Raw genomic sequence first — 25,000 nt, 5'->3', positions numbered from 1 at the left:
AGTTTTGCGCTTATTATTTCGAAAATTAATGTTGATGCAAAACCTGTTGTTCTGTAATCTTTTTAAGTGGATTAAGGATTTAACTTAAAAATTGTGCCTGATTTTAGATCTTTGTCTTCCCTTACTTTTGGCTCTGTTCCTAATTTGTGAGAAAAGAAGTCATGTATGCAGGATATTCAGGTCTATATTAATTTGTTGAAAACTAATTCCAGCGAATGACCGTTCATCGAACACAAACCAGCAAATGGCCATTCACTGAATGTTCACTTCCAAACATTTTTCTAAGGGAAGGGAGTTAGTTGTCCAGCACTGGCAAATTTGCCATTTTCCCCACTGTTGTGCAATCCTGGAGTTGGTATATATATATATATATATATATATATATATATATATATATATATATAAATGGGGGGGGCACACCCCCCCACCTTGAAGGGTTTGATATAATGTAATTTCTGTTACAGTTGGTGTGGGGGACAAGTAATTCCCTTCCCTTAGAAAAATGTTTGCTGAAGTGAGCTTTCAATAAATGGCCATTTGCTGGTTTGTGTTCGATGAATGGCCATTTGCTGGAATTAGCTTTTGATGAATTAATATAGACCCAGATTTCAGATGTCCCAAATTAATTTGTCTAATATTTTGGATCTGTTCTTTGTGAATGTTGTGGTTTTCTAGTGCATCATTGAAGGCTAGTGTCACAAAAATGACAGGCATGTGACTTTCATATTTCATTTTTTTGGGAAAATGCATGGTAATGCACAACCCCTTATTCTGAATAAGGTACGCAAAATAAATGTTATTAAGTGACCCTCATTTAATTATTTTTTCTTTTAAGAATCTGATATCTGATGTACACAAAGGAGCTATAATTGTTGGGGTTGTTTATAGAGGAAAATAACTAATTGTTGTTTGCTCATTAATCTGTCTTTGCATGACTAATGTGATTTCAGGAAGTAAGTTGGAATTCTTTAATATGTGGCTACTGTTTATGTGGAACAAAAATATAATACATTGCATGGCCAGCATTTGTATTGCAAGCTGATGTCTGAAGTGTACATGGAAGTGGCTATAACTGGTGGGTGAGGCTGATGGCAGTGGCTGTCTACGGTTGTAAATAATGGATACTCTTGTTTGCTTAGTTTAAACTGTCATTAATCTGGCTTTCCAGGACTAGTATGCATTTTTGTGCATAAGATGGAATACTTTTCTGTGCGTTTGTGTGAAACAAACTTTAAATACACTACTGTCATAATTATTATATTTAGCCAAAGTCAAATATCTGAGGTCTACATGGTCAATATAGTAGCTGTAATTGATGGTATGGAGGCCATTCAATGAATACGTGACAACTCTGCCGCTGTTTGATCACTATTAATCAACAGTCACTGATCGGGCATGACAGTGAAGTAGTGTCAAACAATGTAATATACTTGCTAAAATTTGTATAGAATTAGTATTGCATGCTTGGGGTTGCAATATATTTAAGAGCGATATGGTGACTATACGACCTTTCACTTTCCATGACAAATACCAGCATTGCACATGATAAGAAGCTATCTTTAGTTATCTAGCAAGAACATGATGCGTTTGAAAGCTACTGCTCATTTGCACAGTAGAGTTTGCATGTCCTCCATCTCTGTGTGGGTTTAATTCATCTGTGTTTGCTGCCTTCGACACCCCACAGACATGCTGGAGATTTGTTGGTGGTCCCCCAATCTCCCTGTAGATAATGCACTGTGTTTGTGTATGTTGTGACAGATCTGGCTTGTCAGTGGCAGGAAGAAGTTAAAGTATGAAAATATTTGACAACAAGAGGAAAAATGTTATCTAGATGGAGTGTTTGTTTTTTTTTTTGGGAGGGGGGTATCCCTGCTTGCCTTCTTTTCTCAAGAATTATGGATGAAGGTCCAAAATCCGTGAAACGTTTTTAAATATCACTATCATTTACTTAGAACGTTAACAGCAAAAGAGCTTTTGCAGCAACGTGCATTTCCTGAACAATAAGAAGTCGCACTCTGACTGTAATTATACACGACACAGCAAAAACAGGAGCCATAAAGCCGCAATGGTGCAGCGGTAGCGTTGTCGCCTCACAGCAAGAGGTTCTCCCATTTGATTCTCGGCTGGAGCACCTTCTGTGTGGAGTCTGCATGTCCTTCCTGTGGTCGAGTGGCATTTTGAAAGACATGCGTGAATGGGCGTGCCTTCACTGAAGGTTGGACATCGGGCTGGCACCTCTGCACAATAAAAATCAACTGACAATCATTAGCAGATTGGTGTTCCGCTGTGGTAACCCCTAACCGGGAAAAGCCGAAAGAAAAACAACAGCAAAAACAGGAGCCATACCAGGGATAACTGAGAGCATAACTCTCAAGTGTACCTCATTATGAGAAATGTCCATCATTTTGAGTATTAAATAGTCCATGTTCTATGTTATTCCACCCTGAAAAGATCAGTTAAACATTCATTGAGATTTTTTTTAATATCCATAGCAAATTACACTAGATCATATTATTTCATCAAAATAAGTTTTTATACAAATGTAAAGTAATGCATAACCATTCTGGGAACATTCTAGCTGAAGTTGTTAGTAAGTGTTTGTATGTTTGTCCATTTGTTCCATGCTGTGAGAGACAGTGTTTCACATTTTAGAACTGGAAGATTGAGTGGTATTGGAAGCAGCTGGTGGAAGAATGCAAATGGCAGGCCAAGGCTGATCACATTAAAGTGATCACTGCTGTGGCTTACTAGGGTGGGGGACAGAGCTCAGTGTCTGAAAGCATGAAGTTGAATTGCTTTACCATACTTGGGTGGTAATTCACTTTTTCTGACAGAAAACCAGCTATATCTTTGGGCAGTTGTAACAATGACATGGGGATGAGGTGCCATGTAGCAGCAACTGAAAATACATTACTGCAGATATTTCTTCATTTTCTTCTCAGTCAGACATTAACAGTATAGGGATGACATAACATCTTTGGTGGTAGGTGATGTAAAAAAATAAACAACTGTTAATGGATCATTTCTGAATGACTATTGACACAGTTTGATAAGGGAAACAGTACCTGTCAAACAGCAACATGGCTGTTATTTTTATGTATTCCATCATAGTCAAAGGTAGTGTACCATTTCAGATTGACTACATTCCACTGGGTCACTGTGTGTGTTTTGTACCCAATTACGTTCTTAGGAGTCCCTGATTCTTTAATTCTGAACTGCCTCCTGGGAACTGACATATGACTTCTTACATACAGCTATTAAATCCAGTTTCTCAAAGGGTTTGTGTGTCAATTGGGCCTCACACTATGTCTGACTTGTAAAAGGGTACATTTTGAGTTTTGTATAAAAGGCTGGATAAAACAAATCTCCAAAATATATAAACAGTATGTTCTCATTATGTTATACATAATAATCTTATGCATTTCTCAAGGATTTTTTTCAGTTGTAACATGCTTTTTGTATAATGTTATAATATCAAATGGTTACAGATGTGGAGTTAAATTCAAAGGTATGTTACACTGGATGTTGTGATAAAGAATGGCAGTCTTGGGTGTGTTTTGCAGCTGAATACCTTATCGTTGTTAGCTGAACATTTTGTAATGAAATTTAGAAATCTGACGCACATACAGCCTTTCAAAGACAAGACCTTGTGACTTTAGATTGTGTGCCTTTAGTGGCAGCCTGACATTTTACATAGGTTCATAAGTAAGTACTAGGCTAGCTGCTCCTATGAGCCATTTTAACCCTAGCCAATTTCCCCTGAAAGGTGAGAATCAAATCCTGTACCTGATGTCTGGGAGGTACATGCCTCAACCATTATGTCAATACCCAACCCCTTGTCAACCCCAATCATTTGTGTGTGCTGTGAACTTCTGTTCAGTATGCAGAGTACAATAATTCTTCTTCACTAAGTTATTACAAGTAAAAATCCTATTTATGATTCCCAAAGAAAAGTTTCTTTTTTTTTTTTTACATTAGACTTATGACCCCCCCCCCCCAAACACACACACACTTTGCACTTGTGCAGTAAACTGTATTGCAAGAAAATAATGCCGTGTGTGTCTTTACAGCTGGAATGACAAACTCATTCATTTTTTTGTTTGAGAGTCATGATGTATTATTAATAGACATTTGCTGTAACCCTTAGTACAGCTAGAGAGATGTGGTCCTTTATTGATAAGTACTTCCATAGTAGTTTTCTGTAGCCAATCAGATGCTTTCAATTGGCCACTTGTTTCACAAAATACAAGTCTTGGCAAATCAAATATGATTTTAAATGAGAGTCTCAGAATAGCAAGACTGAATGAGTAAAAATGCAGACTTACATTTAACAAGTCCTTGAGACTACTCTTTGTTAAGGTATTCCCTTTTCTCCAAGATATGACGATTGGAGTTGGTAGCTATAAATGTGGGAGTGTGGGGCTTGACCTTGAAGCTCACCCTCCAAAAAGAACTTAAAAGGATGACAGTGATTCTGAACTCCCACAATCCTGCTGCGTGCGCGCGCGTGTCTGCACGTGTGCGTGTGTGTGTGTGTGCGTGTGTGCGTGTGTGTGTGTGTGTGTGTGTGTGTGTGTGTGTGTGTGTGTGTGTGTGTGTGTGTGTGTGTGTGTGTGTGTGTGTGTGTGGTGCACACACACATTTGTAATCCTTGGGCTCACATTTATCAGTCTCAGAAACACAACACAGATTAGTAAATTTTGCATTGTTAGTATGCATTACAGTCAGTAAGATATTAATTACGCCTTTGCTCCTGGGGAGTTTTCAAACCATGCTCCAACACACACCTTTTTTTTTTTTTTTTTTTTTTACCAGACATATTGTTTTGAACCATTAAAGATCATTGAAACTGTCACCATAATCCACCAATATCCATACCTATAAATTATAGCCGCTTAGATGTCTAACTGGTCACTGTAAAGTATTTCAGCTTGCTTTGCACAAATACACACTAGTCTTACAATGCAAGATTAATGAAAGTTTAACTTGATTATGACAGCAGGCTCATTCACAGACAACCCCCATACCAAGCAACTGTAACCCAGTATTGACTGTATACACATCCAGCGTATGATTATTTTTATTACAAATTAAGTAACTAAATAATTATGGACACAGTAATATATTTCAAGTGTCTGTTAACTGGTTTATATGTCTAGTGTAATACCTTTTCATCCATTACCAAGGCCATATGGCAGGTCCAAATGAAGAAATGATAAGTCAGCAAGCAAGGGGTAGTATTTCTGAAATTGAATTCATCCTCAAGTGTTGGTGAGTACCTTCATGAGGTGGACCCTGTTTTCACAAAATCTCACCAAGATGACATTGATATATAGACTGTATTTATATAGAATATATCATGAACAATAGTAGGTTAAAAACTAAAAAAAACATAGCTGGGTGCACAAATCCCAGGGAAAAAAATGCCCAACCCTGGTAGGCACACTGGTGCCAAAACTGGAAAAGATGACAGTGTAGAATCCTCAAAATACAGAAACATTCCTACAGTGGGGCCAGGCCAAGCCCAGGGGGAGATGGCCCCCCTGTTGTAGAAGGAAGTAATAGTCCACAAAAATCACAAAAACTAATAGGCCAAAGAACAGCCATAAAGACGATAAAGTGAACTATTGAGAATAAGAAAGAAAGCTACTTATGTATTATCGCAACCAGATTGGGGACTAGGCATAACTCCTGATGTTATCATGAAACGAGGGTTTTGTGAAGTGAAAAGGGGGGTGTGGACTGTAAATCAGTACTGCTTCACCTTGTCTATGACAGAGGAACAGGAATTTCTATCTAATTTGTCTTCCTGGGACCGTCCTTTACCGCAGCGCCTAGTTGAGCCGAGCTGACCGCCATGTGAACCAAATGTACTTGCTTGCACTGATAGTCGGTTGAGAAAAAGTGGACATGCAGTTTCTGACCTTTCTTTTTACATCTTTCACATTCTACATTGGCCCCGGGAGTGGCATCCTTTGTCAGGTCTCTTAAGTGACAGATAGGCATACTGTTAACAGTATCACATTGGTAGACGTTGTTTTCCCCCCTTTTTGGAGAGTCTCATACCTGTCAACATTTAAAACCTTTCTGGGCAGGTGAATAGCCACAAAATGTCATCGCTTGACAGCAGTACATTTCTTTGCTGTCAGTGTGTGTTCTGGATTCACTTTTTGATAAAGTAGGCAGAAACAACAAAGTTGTGATCATTTCGTGACTACATATTTCCCAGAGTTTCTACATTTCTTCAGCTTGCTCTATCATTGAGATTCAGAGTAATTACTCCGTCTTACTTTGCTTTGCTGTGTTCTGTTTTTGCAGTCAGGTCCACAGAACTTCAAAGGAAATCCATCACTGAAGGATGTCAAGCTGGAAGAGGAATTTGAGGGCTTAAGCCTGCTCCTGGGTGATCACCCAATTTCACAGATAGCAGGTTAGTAGCTTCCCAAAGTGATAATACATAAGTACCAAAAGAAATTATGTATTGTTACTGTTACACAAAAAGACCAGAATTTCCAGTCACAAGATATACAAAATGATTAAGAGAAATTACAGGAAAGAAAAATACTTCCACAAAAAAAACTGTCAGGAGCTTCAAATAAAAATTTGTATTCATTAATACAACAAATTTGTGGAAAACAATATATAGATCAAGAAACTTTGATCTGTTTGGAAAAACAAGCATCTGAGGAAGTGTGAAAATATAAACAACAAAACCTAAATATTTTTGAAAAGTATAAAAAAGAAACATGGACATGGGAAAGAAAGAGAGATTTGATATGGTGCAATATTTATGCAAAGGAGAAAGCCAAATTAATCAATATAAAGAAGGCAGCCCCAAAGATATTCAAAGAGAAATATGGGCAAAGGCATCCAGATATGGAAAATTTGACAATAAAAAAAATATCACAAAGACGGAATGTAGATTAGTAAAGAAAAAGATGAAGTTATGGAGTGCCTATGAAGTGAAGGATTTGGTGTAGAAGGTTTAACACAGGTTACATCACAGCATGATGGAGTGAGTCCCCAAAGTAAGGAGATACAGGGAAGATCTTGAGACATCTGAAGAAGAAATATGGACATGGGGAAAGAAAAAGAGATGTAATATGGTGTAATATTTGTGTAAAAGAGAAAGCAAAAATTAACCAATACAAAAAGAGCAGAGCCAAAGATATTTGAAGAAAAATACAGGCAAAGGAATCCGGACATGGAAAACTTTACAACACAAAAAATAAGAAGACAAAGAGGAAAAGAAGAAATGGAGATCAGTAATGGAGAAGTTAAAGAAATAGAAACTGAGGTTATGGAGCACCTGCAAAGTGAAGGATTCAGTGTAGAAAATCTAATCCAGAAAGGGCCACAACAGGATAGAGCAATGGATATCCAAATTAAGGGGAAACCAGTGGAACAGGAAGCAATTGATCAGGTGCCATATCAAGATATTTTGGAGCCTTCCACAGGGAACCGGTATAAACGTTCACTTAAAGCTTGACAGCAAGGGAAGGAACAGGAAACTGTGAAAACTGATGCAGTCAATGCCGAGGAGTGATAAGCCAGTGAGTTCCCATATGACAGAGCAGCGAACGGCACAGGATGAAACTGAAGAGAAGGTGCCACAGGAAGATGCTATAGATCTTTCTGTAGAATGCCCACAGGAAACAGAAAACAAAAAATGTGTCCCTAGCTTAGAAGAAAATGAGTTAAGAGAAGAGTTGCTTGATTTAATAGACATAGATAGACATATTAAGATCAATTAAAGAAATAGACTGCAGAAGGTCATTAAAACTCAAAAAGTCAGAAGGTTGATAAAACAAATGAACACAGTAATTAAGACTATCCATGGAAATCCATGCAATATAACAGAAGTAAACAGGCTACATCACTGAGCAGCTAAATTAATAACTGATAAAGTTCTACCACAAGAACATATGGTAGTGTGGGAAAGGAAGGGGAGAAATCGAATATCATCATGGAAGTATTGAATAGAGAAAACTGTAAAGCAATTAAAACAAGAAGTGTCACTGTTAGAGGAATATAGAAGAGGGAACACATCAACAAAAATACTAAGAAATCTGTGATAAAAGCAATGCACAGTATTAGAACAGATTAGGATCTATCATGCACTATCACAAATAAACTAAAAATCTCAGCACATGTGGAAAAACTTAGAAGATACTCAGAAAAAATAAAGGAAAAGTACAAAATAAGTAATTTATTCATGACCTAAAAAAGTTTTATAGAGAATTGGGAAACAAGGTAAAAGGAATTGAAAGACTGCCAAAAAAAAAAGAAATGGATATATTTGGAGAAGTCGCTATGAAGATCCTGTGGAACATAAGAAAGATGCTAAATTGATAGAAAAAGTAAAAGAAAGAATAAGAAGTTTAAAGGTACAGGATATGAAATGGGATGAAGTAACAATCAGAGAGATTGAAAGAAAGTTAAGAAAAGCCTCTAACTGGAAAACCCCAGGCCCAGATGCAGTACCTAACTTTTGGCTAAAAGTATTTACATCTTTGCACAAAGATTTAGCCATGAGTAAGAGCTATTATGCACCCCGAACAGACACCAGCCTGGCTAACAACAGGAAAAACAATGCTTCTGCTTAAGAGTCAACCTGCAAGCTACCCTAAAAATTATAGACCAATAACTTGCCTTCCAACTATGCATAATCTATACATGGGAATTGAAGCCGACAGAGTTTATAGTCATTTAGAAGAAAACTCAAGTATCCCACATTCATGGATAAAAGAGTGCTTAAAATGTGTAAGATATACCCTAAACTGCTCAACTATATTACAGTGACTATGAAACAGTGGCAGACCACTTTGCAATTAAGCCTTGATAAAGGACAAATTATTATCCCAGGGATAAAAATTCAAAGGGGGATATTCTAGGGTGAGACTCTCTCACTGCTGCTATTCTGCTTTGCCCTTAACCCATTAAGCTGTCTACTTAACAGCTTAGGCCATGGCTATAATTTGGCTCCTAGAAAACAAAAAAAGTGTAAAACTGTACGGGGACGACTCCTTTCATGTCTACAATTTTTCTAGTTTGGAGATCACGGACAGCCATCTCAGTTTATTGAAAAAAGGTTTATCTTTTGTCCCTGACTTCAAATATGATATCAGTAAAGTTCTTATTAATTTAAAGTTATACACAAGAAAATTGAATCTAAAAATATATTTTAGTACTAAACAAAGGATTGATAGAAAGTTACAAGCGTTTACAATTAAAAGAAACAGTACATTTATACCCCCACACCACCCTGCGGTTTTGGCTTTCGAACGTTTATGTACAACGCAAATCAGGCGTCTCATTGACAACAGACAGGTAGTGTTTGATAACTTAATACACGCAGAAGTATTTTGCTTAAAGGAGCTTTCTGGTAACAATGAATACAGGGTTATGAAACCGGATAAAGGGGGAGGAGTGGTTATTATGACCAACACTGATTACTCAATGCAGATGCAGAATATTATATGTGATTCCAACACATACGAGTTAGTTTCGAAATCTGATGTCCAGAAGGCATACACCAAAAAAGACTGGCAGCTTTATGAGATGTTATGTGAAGGAATCATAGATGCAGAGGAATATAAATATTTATTGGTGGAACATCCGGTCATGCCCACCCTTTTTGGTATACCCAAAATCCACAAAAACATAGTTAATCCACCTTTCAGACCAATAGTTGCAGCTAGACGATCCAAAACCGAACCACTAGCTTCATATATAGACATTGTGACTAAGGAGATTTTGGACAGGTTGCCTTATATATTAAAAGATTCTTGGCACTGCCTGGACTGCCTTAAAACTCTGGCCGATGAACATCTAGGGGAATTTTTATTAGTAACTGTTGATGTTATTAATTTATTTTCAGTAATTTCTCGTGACCTTGGTCTAGATTGGTTTGGTAAGAGTTTGGACAAACATATCAATTTGCATCAGGACAAGAAGGGTTTATTGGTAGACCTGATGCAAATGGTATTAGAGAATAACTATGTTGGTTTTGAGGATGAATACTACAGACAGTCCACTGCGGTTGCTATGGGCGCTAAATGTGCGTCCATATATGCTAAACTTGTTCTAGCAGAATGGGAAGACCAGTTTGTGTTGACATCTGAATTTAAGACTAAGATGCCTATTTATTTAATATTCTTGGACGACATTTTGTTTTTTTTGGAAGAGTACACTTGACGAACTGGAAGAATTTATATCATACTTGAATAACACCACTACATTCTTAAAATTTACACACAAGGTTGGTAACAAGAGTATTGATTATTTGGATTTACAAAGATATATTAAAAATGGCAAAACAGAATCCAGTTTGTATAGAAAGAAAACCTACAGCAATTCATTTTTACACCACAAGAGCTGTCACCCTTCCTATGTTAAGAGGAATGTGGTCAAGGGCCAGATGATCAGGTTGTCTCGTATCATCAGTGAGGATGACATTTTTACAGTTGAACTAGGTATATTGAAGGATTTGTTTGTCCAAAGAAGTTATCCGCTTGACATGCTTTTGATTTTGTTCCTATTCTACATGACACACACAGGTTGTGTGACAAAGTTATCAATCACAAAAGTGAACTTGATAGAAAAAATGTGCCAACAGGAATGGTACTACAACATAATTTTTTAGCACTCGAAGTCAAGAGTGCGATTCATAGTGCTTGGGAAAACATTATCCCCGCAGATTTACATGACACACTAGGTAGATCCCCTACCTTTATAAACAGTAGAGGTTTGAACTTGAAGGATTTGTTAGAGAAGACACCTAGATCCTTTGGACAAAGACCTGCCAAAATGGCTAAATGTGGCAACTGTAAGGCTTGTAAATTTATCAAAGACGGTCCTTATGTCTGTTTAGGTAACTTCAAGAGAACTCTGAAGAGTCCTGGCCACTGTAATTGCAACACAAGCATGGTCATTTATGTTGCCACCTGTTTATTTTGCCCAACGTTCTATATAGGTATGACTACCAGAAAGCTAAGACAAAGAATTTTAGAACATTATAGAGATATAAGAAATAAGAAAACCACTAATTCATTGTATATTCATACAAACCATTGCCCAAACTTTAAAAAGTTTATATTCTTTGTCATAGATAGGCATTACACAAAGGAGTTTGGGGGAGACTACAAAACTGTTTTGGAGGTAAGGGAATGCCTTTGGCAGTTGAGATTGAATGCTAGTAATGCTCCAGGTATCAATGACACTTTGTCCTCTAGTGTGCATTTTAAGACATAAGGCAGCCTGTATTTGATACACAACAATGTTTTTTATACACATGGTAACAGACATGAGTTCCTGTTTTAATTAGCCTACTAACAACACACGTTAGTTTTTTTATTTTATTTTATCTTATTTTATTTTATTTTATTTTACTTTTTTCTGTTTTGATTTATCACATTGTGACCTCAATATACAAGAAATATTGATTTTTCAAAAGTTTAAGACTTGGTTAACAAACACCTAAAGGGTTAACCAATTCATTATTTGTTTGTTTCACTAGTTCTGTTTAATTATGTACTAATTGATATGTGTATTTAAAGTTTGCTCTCAATGAAGTTAACTGACTCTGAAGATGCCCAGGAAGGTGAAAGCGCTTAGTAAAGTTTTTTCAACAGCTTTTTAACATTTTTTCAACATTTACATTTGGACAATAAAGGTTCTGTGATTTTACCTGTTATGTTACCTTAGTGCCTTTGTGTTTAGCAGTATTTTGCATTTTTTGGAGTTGCTCTTTTAACAAAATTTATACTTCAAAGAATGACAAAGAGCAGGATGAATACCACTGACTGAATGATATATTTCTCAATTAAAGCACTGAGCTGCCAAAAAGTATGCTAAGAATGTCAAAGAAAACAACTGTACAATGATTTTAAGTACTAATACTTAGTTGTGCATATATACAAACTGTTCAGGGATGACCAGGAGTCCACACAACACGACTAACACAAACATTTTTCACCACAGTCATTTTAATTTTTTTAATTTATCCAGCATATAAATATTTTCATAAGTGGTGCTAAGGAATTTCACTCTTCCTTAATTCTCTGCGAGAAACACAAAGTAACTCTTTTGATCTTAGTTTTCAATATCAAACTGACTGATCATAACCTTCCTGTTAGCGATAGACATTCCCAGAGAGCTAGATTATTACGAGCCTTATACATTTATATTAAATGAAGACTGAAGAATCATTACTTTGACAACATAAATGCAGGTGTTTCAGTCCCATCTGAAAATGTAATGTCTTTGCGTTGTTTCCACGTAGTCTTTCCAAATTGTTATATGTTGGAGTCCATAGGATATGTCTGCACTCCATTTTGTTTATTGTCAGACTGTTAAACCAGCTAATCATAATTTTCTTGGAACTTGATCTCATAATCCTGCAAATACATCTAATTGTTTTGAAAAATAGTGATGTAATGTTTTATGTTCTCTGAAATTTAGTTTTGGCTTTACAGTAGTACTTAGATCCTTTAAACTCACCACAAGCTCTTTTTCTACATCTAAGTAGTAACTGCAGTTTAATTTCTTTTATCAAAGAACACTTTTTCTAACCCTTTGCTTTCATATTATTCTCTTTTGAAAAAGTCACTCTAGTGTTCAAACGTTTTACCACTTTGTCATCTTCGTTATAATTTTCCCAGTTTTAATTCATTAACATAGAATGTGTAAAACACTGTTTTTAATCTATATTCAAATCTATAATATAAATTGTGAAAAGCTATGGCCCCAAAATGGACCTTTGTGCTATTCCATGGATAAAATATTTCCAGTCACTTTGTGAACTCACCAGTTTTACAGAGGATCTCTCTCCCCTCCACCAAATGCACTGTAGAAACTTTACACTGGTTTGTTATCTACAATATCTATAATATTTTGAAAGAAATTTTACTGACTGAAACATAGAAATCCACTGACAAAAACTTTCAGCTCAACAGCCATTTAAAATTGGCATTTCACAAATGTGTTTTCCATCATTACTGAATTCTAAAGGAACTGCCACGTCCACTGTAGGAACAAGAACACTGTTGGTGTCTAGTCACTAAAACAGGAATGCACATAAAAAGCAAAGTTCACAAAAGGGTTCAAAATAAAACTGCACTGAGGAAGAAAACAGTATTAAAGAAGCCTGGTAATGTTATTTTCCGCTAGTGTTTTCTAACAACTTGGTTTTGTAATGACAAAGTATGGAATTAGTATGCACATAAAAACTCAGTCAAATTTAAAATCTGTGTGCCTTATTTTATATTTAAATTTAACACAAGACAGACTTGAGTAAAAAATGTTTGTTTGTGTGGTTTCTACTGCAGATGCTTAAATGTATAATGATTTTGCCTCTGAATGGATCACCAGTGTCCAGACTTTGTTATGTATGACTGACAGTGGTGGAATGATGTTGTTATCATCAGGCAGGGAGGCCACCTATGAGAAGTCTAGGGTAAGAAGCAGGTCTGTTCTAACAAATTTAGCTGGATCAATGTACTTACCCTAGGCAGAATCAAGAAACTACATTAGCTTACATGCAGAACAGTATGACAGGGTCAATGTGTTTAGAAGGATGAAAGAAGCAAGATTTTGGGGAAAAGCTTCAATGTTTCCCAAGATACAGCTGAAGCCATCATCCCACTAAAACTGTCTCTGGGTAAAGAAAAGTTATGTAATTGTAGTTAGGGATGTATCAGTTGGGAGGGTGGCCTAATGGTTAAGGTGTTTGCCTTACAAACACAAGGTGCAGGGTTTGAGCCTCACAAGAGATAATTGGCTAGGCTTAAAATGGCTCACAAGGGCGGTTAGCTTAGTACTAACCTATGAACCTATTAAATAGTGCCAGAGATGGTAACTGACAAGTTATTGTTTAGCAAAAAGCTAATTAAAGAGGTTTCCATTGTTTGGTTTAATATATACTTCTTTGTAATCGGTACGTTTGAAAGCAATAAGAATGTTTGTGCAAGGGGTTTATTCCATTTAAAACTATGCTAATTTTAAGAAAGATATCCATACGGTCGCCACTCGTCTGAATTATGTAACAAGTGAATAATATAAATGGTTTACATTTGAATATATTATCAATTTAAAACTGGGTGCCTTCTCTGAAGGTTGGGCGCAGGGCTGGCAACTCTGCACCGTTAAAATCCACTGCCAATCATAAGCGGACCAGTGATCTGCTGTGGCGACCTATAACTGGGAAAAGCCGAAAGATTCATCAATTAAAAACTGGATAATTCCAAATTCTGAAAGTCAGATAACTGAATGTGCCACACCACCACACATTCAAAAATGAAAGGCATTAAACAAATATTACTACCCAATAGGTTGTTTTGTATATATAATCACCACAATGTTTCTTTATGATGTATAAAATCATACATGTGCTAACTAATCACACAGCAATAGTAAAAGTAAAACAAAAAAATTCCAATGTTAACTGTTTAGGAAATCTGTTCCCATATCCTAGGCCTTAATAGACCTTATACTGAGATGAGCTGCAGAGATCAGCAGTCTAACATCTGTTTATTAGGAGTCCCAGCTTACTTTATCTTTTCAGATTTGATGTTTGACACCTTCTTTACAGCAGCAAATGTAAAGTCACCTACCTTTGGAAGAAGAGACGAGGCCATCCCACGCAGCACTTTACATTTCTTTCCCACTATCTTCATTATGGCACTCGATTATCATTTTTCTTTCCATGAAATCATGGTTGTCGTTCATGGCACAGCATGCATTCAGTTAGCAGAGACCTTAGGACCTGTTAAACCACAAAGAATCATCTCAGACATACAGATGTGACATGTTTCATCACCTGACCTCAGCATATATGTATATTAGTATATATGTATGTGTGTACATATATATATATATATATATATATATATATATATATATATATATATATATACACATACAAATATATGTATCTATAATTAGTCTCATTCATTTGCATTTATTGCTCAGTAATACAGTGTAGTAATATAGTACAGTTGGGTACACTTACCATAAATGTAGATTTTCAAGTGTATTCACTGTTGCAGTCATTACATTTGGGTAATCTGCTGGCAGGTTGCACTTAGTCGGCCAGATTAACAAAGTCTTGGGTCCTACGTCGGTTGCTGTTCCTTCTTCCATGACATCAGATTCTCAGGGGTATAAAACATGCAGCCGACGCCATTATATCAGTTTTTTTTGCCCCAGATGTCAGGTGCCCCCCAAATGGGGAGCAAAATATGTTTGTTTGCCTTTCGGCTTTTCCCAGTTAGGGGTCACCACAGCAGAACTCCGGTCCGCTAATGATTGGCAGTCGATTTTTATGGTGCTAAGTTGCCAGCCCGATGCCCATCCTTCAGTGAAGGCATGCCCATTCATGCATGTCTTTCGGAGGCCACTCGACCGCAGGGAGGACATGCAGACTCCACACAGAAGGCACTCCAGCCAAGAATCGAACAGGACAACCTCTTGCTGTGAGGCAACAACGCTATCGCTGTACCACCAATGGGGAGCAAAAGATATATATATATATATATATATATATATATATATATATATATATAGATATATATATATATATATATATATATATATATATATAATTAGAAACACAAAAATATACCTCCAAACAAAAGCAAATACACCAAAAAGGCTTTTAAGCATAGTAAAATAAATAGGAGGTATAGTAAAAGAAAAACAGGGAACTAGAGGGAGGGTAACCAGGACTGCAACAGTGAATACACTCGAACATCTACATTTATGGTAAGTGTACACAACCGTACTATGTTTATCATGTTTCACTGTTGCAGTCATTACATTTGCTTAGATTCCCAAAGCTAAGGTTGGGAGGATGGATTTATACAACATTAGGATCAGCTATAAGGCCCTGCAAAACAGCAGTGGCAAAGCCAGATCTGGTGTTAGAGAAAATTGGTAAGTGATAATGCTTGGTGAAAGTATGAACTGAACTCCAGGTTGCAGCTTCTAGAATATCCCTGGTAGGAACACCTCTGAGAAAGGCTGCTAAAGTAGATGCAGCCCTGGTGGAATGAGATCTGATCCCCTGGGGGATAGGTTTTCCATGGTGCTTATAACAGAAATTAATACAATGGCTAATCCATTTAGAAATGGTTTGCTTTAAAATAGCCTTCCCCTCTGCCCCTGCAGCAAATGCTACCAGAAGTTGTTCAGATTTTCTTCGAGATGTAGTCCTGTCCAAGTAAAATATAAGTTGTCTGTGTACATCCAATGAATGCAGAATCTGCTCTCCCTTGTTGTGTGGATTGGGAAAGAAAGTTGGCAAATGAATGGACTGATTAAGAGCCACACTGGATACCACCTTGGGCATGAATGATAGATTGGTCCTGAGTGACACCCTGTCTGCATGAAAGATGATGAAAGGCTCCACTGCCATAATGGCCTGTAATTCAGATATCCTTCTAGCTGAAGTGATTGCTAAAAGGAAGGCTGTTTTCCAGGAAAGAAATGTTAAGTCTGCAGTTGCAGCTGGCTCAAATGGAGGTAGAGTGAGTTTCTTCAATATAAAGTTAAGGTCCCAGGTAGGGATTGGAGCTCTCCTGGGTGGTCTCAAGTTTTTGGATCCTCTGAGATACTGCTTTAGAAGAGGATGAGAGAAGAGGGGGGGGGTCTGTGTTGTAATGAGCAGAAATGGCTGAGGCATGGATTTTTATGGAAGAAAAAGACAGGTCCTTGTGAAGCATCTCAGTTAAGTATTGCAAAATCTGAGGTAAATTGGGCACTGCTGTGCTCATCCCTTGAGACTGATCCCAGGCACAGAATCTTTTCCATTTGTCAGCATAAGATTTTCTAGTACTAGGTCTTCTCGCCTCCAAAATGACATCCATCACAGGTTTGCTGAGGGATGCTAAGGGTGAATTTAAGTGATTCGTCAGGCTGCACGATTCAATGTTTGGAGCTGAGGGTGCAGAATTTGTTTCTCCTGCTGAGACAGTAAGGAAGGTGTCTGTGGCAGGTGCCACAGCAAAATGTGTGACACACTGCGCAGGAGTGGGTACCACTGTCGGCGAGGCCAGTCTGGAGCAATCAAAATCATTTTTGGTTTGTCCTGTTTGACTTTTAGTAGAACTATGATGAGCAAAGGCAGAGGGGGAAAGGCATAGACTTATAGGTTTTTCCAGCTGAAGGACATAGCATCCATTTTCCAGGCTTTTTTGTGATGAGTTCTTGTGCAAAATTTGTCCAACTGGTAGTTTTGGAGTGAGGCAAAAAGATCTATGTCTGGGCTCCCCCAATTGCATGTCAATATGTTGAAAATCCATGGTTCCAGTTTCCATTCGTGTGGGTACATGAGATTTCTGCTTAGTTCGTCTGCCAGAACATTCTGCTTTCCTGACAGGAAATGAGCTTGTAGTTGTACTTGGTAGCTCAAGGCCATGTTCCACAAAGCCATGGCTACTCTGCATAGGGGCAGGAATGTGTACCCCCCCTGCTTGTTTATGTACCACATAACCATGGTGTTGTCCGTTTTCATCAGCAACTGTCCTGGATGAAGGTAGTCCTTGAAGGCTGTCAGTGCATTCTGTACAGCTAGCATTTCTTTTTGACTAATGTGAAGGTGCATTTGATTTGGGCTCCATTTGCCCTGAATGCACTTCCCTGCCAGATGAGCCCACCCATGCATAATCTGATGTGTCTGTAGTTAGGGTTTGGGTGGCAGGGGGTGGTGTGAATGGCAGTCCCTTTTTTTTGGTGGCAGGCCTCTGCCCACCATAGGAACTCTAGGCAAAGGCAAGGTATGATAGGAATCATTGTTTCCAAGCTGTGATAATGTTGACTCCATAAACTTTTTAAGTACCACTGAAGTTTCCTCATATGCAGTCTTGCATATGGAATTAGAAGAATGCATGAGGCCATGAACCCCAAGCCTTGCAGTATTTGCCTTGCAGATAGCAGGGTTTTTGTGGCCACCTGTTTGAAGTAAGTCACCAAATGAATTTGCTTTTCTGGCATAAGGAAAGCCATCTGGGCAGTTGTATTCAAGCTTGTACCCAGGAATGTAATGTTTTGAGAGGGTACCAGTTGAGATTTCTTTGTGCTTATGGTGTACCCTAGGCAGGTTAGAACTCTTTTTACAAACACCAGATGTTTTAAAAGAATGTCCTGGTTTTCTGCCTGAATTAGACAATCGTCCAGGTAAGGATATATTTGAATATTTCTTTGCCTGCAAAATACAATTATTGGAGCCAGGCACTTTGTGAATACCCTGGGCGCAGTAGACAAGCCAAAGGGTAGTGCAGAGAACTGATAATGCATGCAGCCTGCTTTGAAGCATAGGGATCTTCTGCAAGATTCCCTGATTGGGATATGCAGGTAAGCCTCTTTTAAGTCGAGAGTTGTCAACCAGGCATCCTTATCTAGCATAGGAAGTAACTGGTGAAGAGTTAGCATCTTGAATTTTGGAATGTCCAGAAAGGTGTTTAGAGTAGAGGGGTCCAGAATTGGACATCATGATTTGTCTTTTCTGGGTACCAGGAAAAGTCTGGAATAGAAACCTTGTCCCTTTTCCTCTTCTGGTACTAGTTGAATAGCCCCCATGTTTAGGAGGGAAAGAACTTGTTTCTGAGCCTCTGCCCACTGATTTGGGTGCAGGTCTGGCCACCCGTTTGGAGTTGGTAGTGTGTGGAAATGAAATCTGTATCCCTGGGACACTATATTTAAAACCCATTTGTCCTGGGTTATAAGTTGCCAGTTTCTTGAATGAAGAGCCAGTCCCCCCCCCCCCAAAGGGGCGGCTAAGAGGTAACAGCTTGGTAATTTCAATGGGAAGTCATTGAGACTGTTTACCATAGGGTGGTGCCTTGTTGTTTCCAGATTTGGAAGTGGAAGCACCCCATTGCTTAGTTCTGAAAGTCCCTTGGGACTGAAACCTCGTGGTTTTGGAATGTCTGGGTTTGGCCGTAGTGGCTCTGGAAGGAGCTGGGAAGGACCAGTTCTTAGTAGGCCAATGCCTACTAAATTTTGGATGTTGCCCTTGTAAGAAATCTTTCACAGTTTGCATAGATTTAGCTTTATCTTCCATCTTTTTTAGAACTTCTTCAGCCTTATTGCCAAATAAGCGATCCTGCTGTAAATGAGCATCCAAAAGTTTTGCTTTAACATGATCAGGCAGAGATCGCTCCTTAAGCCAAGCATGCCTTCTAAGCACAGACCCAGTAACAGCAGACCTACAAGAGGCCTCTAAAGAATCAAAACTACATTGCAAAGTATGTTTACCAACTTGTTCAGCTGAATGCAATAAATCCTGCAAATCTTTATTCTCCACACAGTCAGAAATCAACATAATTTTCTGTTTAAGCAGTCCCATGATATGCTGTTGATATTTTAGCACATGGAATTGACAGTTTAAAGCCCTGATTGCTAAGGTTGCAGAAGTATAAACCTTTTTACCCCATCTATCCAGCGCCCTGGAGTCGCTATCAGAAGAGGTAGGATTTTTAACAGTAGAAGCCTTAATGCCCTTGGGCCCCTGACAAATGGTTTCAGGGTCCGCAACAGGATTTTTGAAAAGGAATTTGTGGGACTCAGGAACCCTGTAGTACCTGTCTGGTTTGCTATGGGCTGGAGGCAAAGAATCACGGGCCATACTGGATTCTAAAAACACATCATCAACAATGTCTAGTACAGGAGGTATAGCCAAAGGCCTATGCTGAGGAAGAAGAAGGAAATCCTTAAGCCTCTTTTTGGATTCAGAGAAATCCTGACTTTCCCAATGTAAATGCTCCCCTAAGGTATGTAAAGTTTCCCCAAAAGAGAAATCCTCAGGCGGAGAAGCAGAGGGAATGGAATCCTCTGCATCAGAGTCCTCATAAGGAGGTATGGACAAATCCAGATCATTAGAAGAGTCAGAAGAAACAGAGTCCTGTTCAGAAGATTCATACTTAAATTCAATCCTAGGCCTCTTGGAGGGGGGGGGGGTTGACTACCCCTGATTAGAGTAATTAAATCTTCAGCCATTTTGATCATTTGTTTTTTAGGCATAGGGGCCTGAACATGTGGCCTGGGCGACGGTTTTTTAGACATAGATCAAGATTTAGGCCTTAGCACTGAAGCTGGAGTCGGTTTAATATGCAAATCTGTAGGCCTGAAAACACCCTCAGAAGCCAGTGCCTGCTCAGTGGCTCCGGATCCATCCAAAGTAAACATATCCGCGGGTTCCATATGTGAAGCATCTCGTGGCATACCGGACTCTGAATGGGTCTCAGTAGAGGTCTGCGAATCAGAAGTAGCAGGTATCAGGGGCTGCAAAAGCGCCTGAGTACCGGCGAACTGGTGACTGGCTTAGGAGGAGCGTAGTCAGCAGTTTTGGACCTCGACGGCCTGTCTCTGTCTTTTTCTTTGCATTTTTTCGGTATTCCAGTAGTTGGATGGCTAACCGACATCATTTCCGGATAATTAAAACAAGAACTGAAATATTTTGAAGCAAAAATGTAACGACGATGGATAGTGCGCTGATTAAATAAAGCACAAAACCGACAGCAAGGTACGTTGTGGTCAGGGCCTAGGCAAGGAATACAGTACAAATGAAAATCCTTATGAGGTATTTGCTTCCCACAAGTAATACAATTATTAACTTTTACTGACATCGGAAAGGAGCAAGAAAAAGTTTCCCCAACAAGGTACTTAGCTTTAAGTCGAAGACTTTGGTTCTGAAACTCGGAAATGAAAACTGAAATTGCAAACTGCTTCTGCTTTGGGCACCGCGCGGCAAGAAAGACTGATGTAATGGCGTCAGTTGCATGTTTTATACTCCTGATTACCTGACGTCATGGAAGAAGGGACAGCAACTGACGCAGGACCCAAGACTTTGTTAATCAGGCCGACTGAGGGCAACCTGCCAGCAGATTACCCAAATGTAATGACTGCAACAGTGAAACATGATGAACATCCTGCATGATCATTGTAAGCAGAGTTTCTTCACTCCTAAACTGCATCTTTTGGGAACTAGATCTGATGTTGTACCACTTCAGTGATATAGGCCAAGCAAATATTTTACTGTGATAATTTACAGATTCAGACTGCAATCACCAAAGGCCTAGCAAAATTATGCTGTTCAAAAATTAAGTTTTGAGTACATGCAAAAAAATGTAGAAATGAATAGTGCACAAATTTATCGCAAAGTAAAATTAAAGTAATTTAGCAGACTATTTCACCTACCGTGACTAATATTATAAACTGTAGCCACTACACAAAAATAGGTAATATATCAAATATTAACAAAATAGATATATGGCACTTCTTACTGCCATCTCTCAATTAGAAAAAAAATATATATTTTTGTTATATTTCTTATTTTAAACCAATTAAGAATCTTTACATATTACATTTTTGCTGCTGTAAAACAAGGTCACAATGATTCAGCAACTTTAAACTGTTTTCAAAAACGTAAAGAAAGGGTTACATTTATCACCTAATCGTTCATTTAAAAACTAAGGGTAAATTTGTTTCAGGTTCCTTGTCTCCATTTGCTTCGTTTTCTTGACACATTCATATATAATTTGATCATTAACACCCTTTGAATCCTGCAGTGATGGACTCCCCTTTTTTATATTCTTTATTTTCTGGTAATGTTTTTGTTTAATTAATTTTTGCAGCCAAGAGAAATATGTCTAATAAAATACTTTTTCTGAGTTTTCTACACAATTTCTTGGCTCAAATAGTGACAAAAATAATTATTTGGTCAAAATGGACTTTCTGGGCCAAATCCCATCCTAAACATCCTGTATCTCTGCTTTGAATACTGTCAACATTTCACAGTCTAAAAAAAATTATGGGAACAATGCCCAGCATTCATCACTGAAAACATATGCACAGGCCTTGCAGTGCATAAAAGTATTTGAATAAATAATGCCATCTAGAAATGTTAACTTTTTTTGACTGAGTAATATGTGCAGGTATCAGTTACAAATGCATCAAGCCCTCTGGAAATATCAAAATTTAAAGTTCTCTTTTCCCACAACTATCTAGTTTTATCTGTCTCTTTTCTGTGTACCAGATGCTAACAGTTTATGTCTAAAACTGTATAATACCTCTGCTCAAAACGTCTTTTTGGAATTTATAATCCACTTAACTCAGAGTGGATTTGCTGCATTGTCAAGAGTCATATATTTTGGTTTATTCACATCTTTTAGTTTTTTTATATTCTCATCTCTGTTTCTAATTACACCATTATGATAGTTCCAATTGGTACAATGAAAATAAATAACCCACTTTGCTTAACTGTTTACACAACACTGGGTTATGCAGAAAGCCTAGCCGTCATCTAGTTACATGCCTGTACACCTGTCAGCATCTAGAAAACTCGATTGGAAGGATGTCTTCAATCAACCCAGAAGTGGAGGCTTACTTAAAACTCCACTGTATAGTGGTTATTAGTTCTCTTCCCACACAGAATAGATTTGGCATCTTCCCACATCCTTTAATACTCAAATATGCATACCTCTCTTATCATCATCACAAACTCCTCCCCTTTTTCCCATTATATGCATATCCCTCTTATCATCACAAACTCCTCCCCTTTTTCCATTTTATGCATATCCCTCTTATCATCACAAACTCCTCCCCTTTTTTCCATTTTCTGCATTGGATCTGGGCATTTACTCAACTGTTGGCACCTCTGTCACATCAGTGCTGCTCGCCTACGTTCTTTGGCAGTTGTACCAGACTATCACAGGCCTTCTCTCCTGCAATCCAGCCACATCTTTCCTGAGCATCCTCCTTTCCTCATGCCTTCTTCTTGTCTTTCCAAAATATTCTTCACCAAAACATCTTCTGTCTTCCTACACATGCCTAACCACCATAATCTGCTCTCTTTGGACTTTTTTCAATTAGAGTTACTTTGGCTTCTGCTGTAATGCCTTAATTTCTTTATCTGTCACACAGTGCGTACCCATACCCTATCACCCATCTCAGGCAATTCAGCTCCAGCATTTCTAGTTTCCTCAACTGCTCTGGTCACACTGCTGTTTTATACACATAACTTTAAAGCTTCTTCGGCAATCTTCTGTCATACACTACCCCTGGCAAACTGTGCCAACTGGCTGCAGCCCCTCTGATTCTAGCTTTGACATCCTCATTCGCAATTCACTTATCCACAGCCACGCCTCCCAGGTACTTGAAGCTGTTAACCTATTTAACCTATTCCACTAGTTTCCCCTGCTATCTTAACGTTCAACTTCTTATAATTTCCTCCATTTTCTGCTGTGCCAACTGTCTTGTCTCTACTCAGTTTCATCCCATATGCCCTCAGTTTTGCATTACATTTCTCCTACTGTTTGCTGAAGTCTGTGTTCATTGAATGCTTACAATGCCACATCATCTGCATACAACAGTTTTATTGCTCTGTCCCCTCTGACCTCTTTGTTAAGGTAGTCCTTTACTAGTACGAACAGCAGCTGGCTCAGAGAACACCTCTGCGAGTTTAAATATTATTCTTACTTGTGTCAGTGGATCCTTGTTCATTGCTTGCACTAATTCTATCAACATTTCAAACCATCACAGGACTGCCCAAATTAGCTTCCTTCGGACCCATTCATATGTTTTCACCACATCTATAATATGCTCATTTGGATTCTTCCTTCATCTCCAGCTTCTACTCCATTATCTGCCACACTGCAAACATTGGGTCAGTTGTGCTGCATCTTAGTCCAAACTGCTCATCTCCCATCTTACTTTCTGCCACTCCATATTATTATCCATCAGTCACCCTCTCCAGAACTTTCATGCAGTGTGACAGGAGTTTGATGTCTTTGTACTGCCCACAGTTGAGAATGTCCTCTTTGTTCTAGTCCACTGGCATTAGAATGCCTTTTCTCCAGTCATGTAAGATACATATTTCTCTCCATAAACTTATATTGCAAAAACCCATTCCTCACCTTACCTCGCCAACCTCTTTATCATATCCACCATGACTACATCTAAGACTGACGTTTCCCTGGCTTCATTGTCCTTAGTTCTGTTCCTATTTCTTTTATGTTGGGCTCTTATTCCTTTTTTATAGCAGGCTTTGAATGGGTCATTACCATTTCTGTGTTTTTTTTTTCATTCAGAAGCTGCTGGAAGTCCTCCTTTCATTTGCCTTAGGTGTCCTTTGGACTGGTGAGCAGATTGTTGCTGGCATCCGTTATGAAGGGTGTCTGATGACTGTCTCCTTTGCCTTTCTGCCTTTAGCTCACAACCTGATACAGTTTCTTTGTGCCATCTGCTGAGTCATTTTCAAGATGATGGCAGAGTGTCTCTGATGCCTTGTCTTTTCCTATTGTGACTTTCCTCTTAAGCTCTTTGTTAGTCAACCTGTATTCCTTGTTAGCCTTTCATTCATGCCACCTCTGACCACTGCCTGGACATCTGCATTCAACCACCAGCATTCCTTATGCACTTTATCTCCATACTTGGCTCGGCCGCATATCTGTTCTTTCATCTTCACACATGATGCTTGAGATGCTGCCATTTTTCTTAGACCCCCCACATATTTTCTCTTCTTCCTGAGGTGCAACAGCTCTATGTATTTCCTTGAACTCTTGTCCTTAAGGATCTTTAAGGAGCAAGCACAATCCTTACTTAATACCTCTTAAGATATATGTGGCAGAGGAAAGTTGTATTTTTAACTTTCCAACCCTAGCTAACCATGTTCTTGCTATATCCCCCCTCACGTATCTCTAAAGTGAGACAAGTATACTGTTTTCCAAATGGCTTGACAGTAACCGTAAGATTATGTTTTATCACCCTTACAGGATGACGCTTAATGTTCCCTTACCTCTACCCAGTTGTCTTATTACATCCACAGCAGCATGAGTTGTGTACCCCAGGCTAGGGCAGAACCCTACAATCTATTTATTCCTGGCTGAGAATCCTGATCAGCTCATCTGTTCCCCAAGAGAGTCAGATAGTAGGAAGTGTATCAGGTTGTTGACCCTACGGGCTGTCCTAGTGGTGGCTGTTCCAAGCTATGCTATGTTTTTAT

General features: G+C 38.4%; 1 protein-coding gene across 1 annotated transcript in view; it reads right to left on the bottom strand.

The window, feature by feature from the left end:
• The window catches only part of LOC122790997 (N-acetyllactosaminide alpha-1,3-galactosyltransferase-like), a 311,933-nt gene that overhangs the window by 225,623 nt on the left and 61,310 nt on the right, over positions 1-25,000 (bottom strand). The window contains exon 2 of the mRNA XM_044058738.1: positions 14,613-14,764. Within this exon, the coding sequence (XP_043914673.1) occupies positions 14,613-14,675 (63 nt within the window). The 5' untranslated portion in view covers positions 14,676-14,764. The remainder of the gene's footprint in view (positions 1-14,612; positions 14,765-25,000) is intronic.

This window comes from Protopterus annectens, chromosome 16.part0 (genome assembly GCF_019279795.1).
Source record: "Protopterus annectens isolate FY-2018-M chromosome 16.part0, PAN1.0, whole genome shotgun sequence".
NCBI classification, from domain to species: domain Eukaryota; kingdom Metazoa; phylum Chordata; order Ceratodontiformes; family Protopteridae; genus Protopterus; species Protopterus annectens.
Note: the sequence above shows the minus strand (reverse complement) of the source record. Positions and strands in the feature narration are given on the sequence as shown.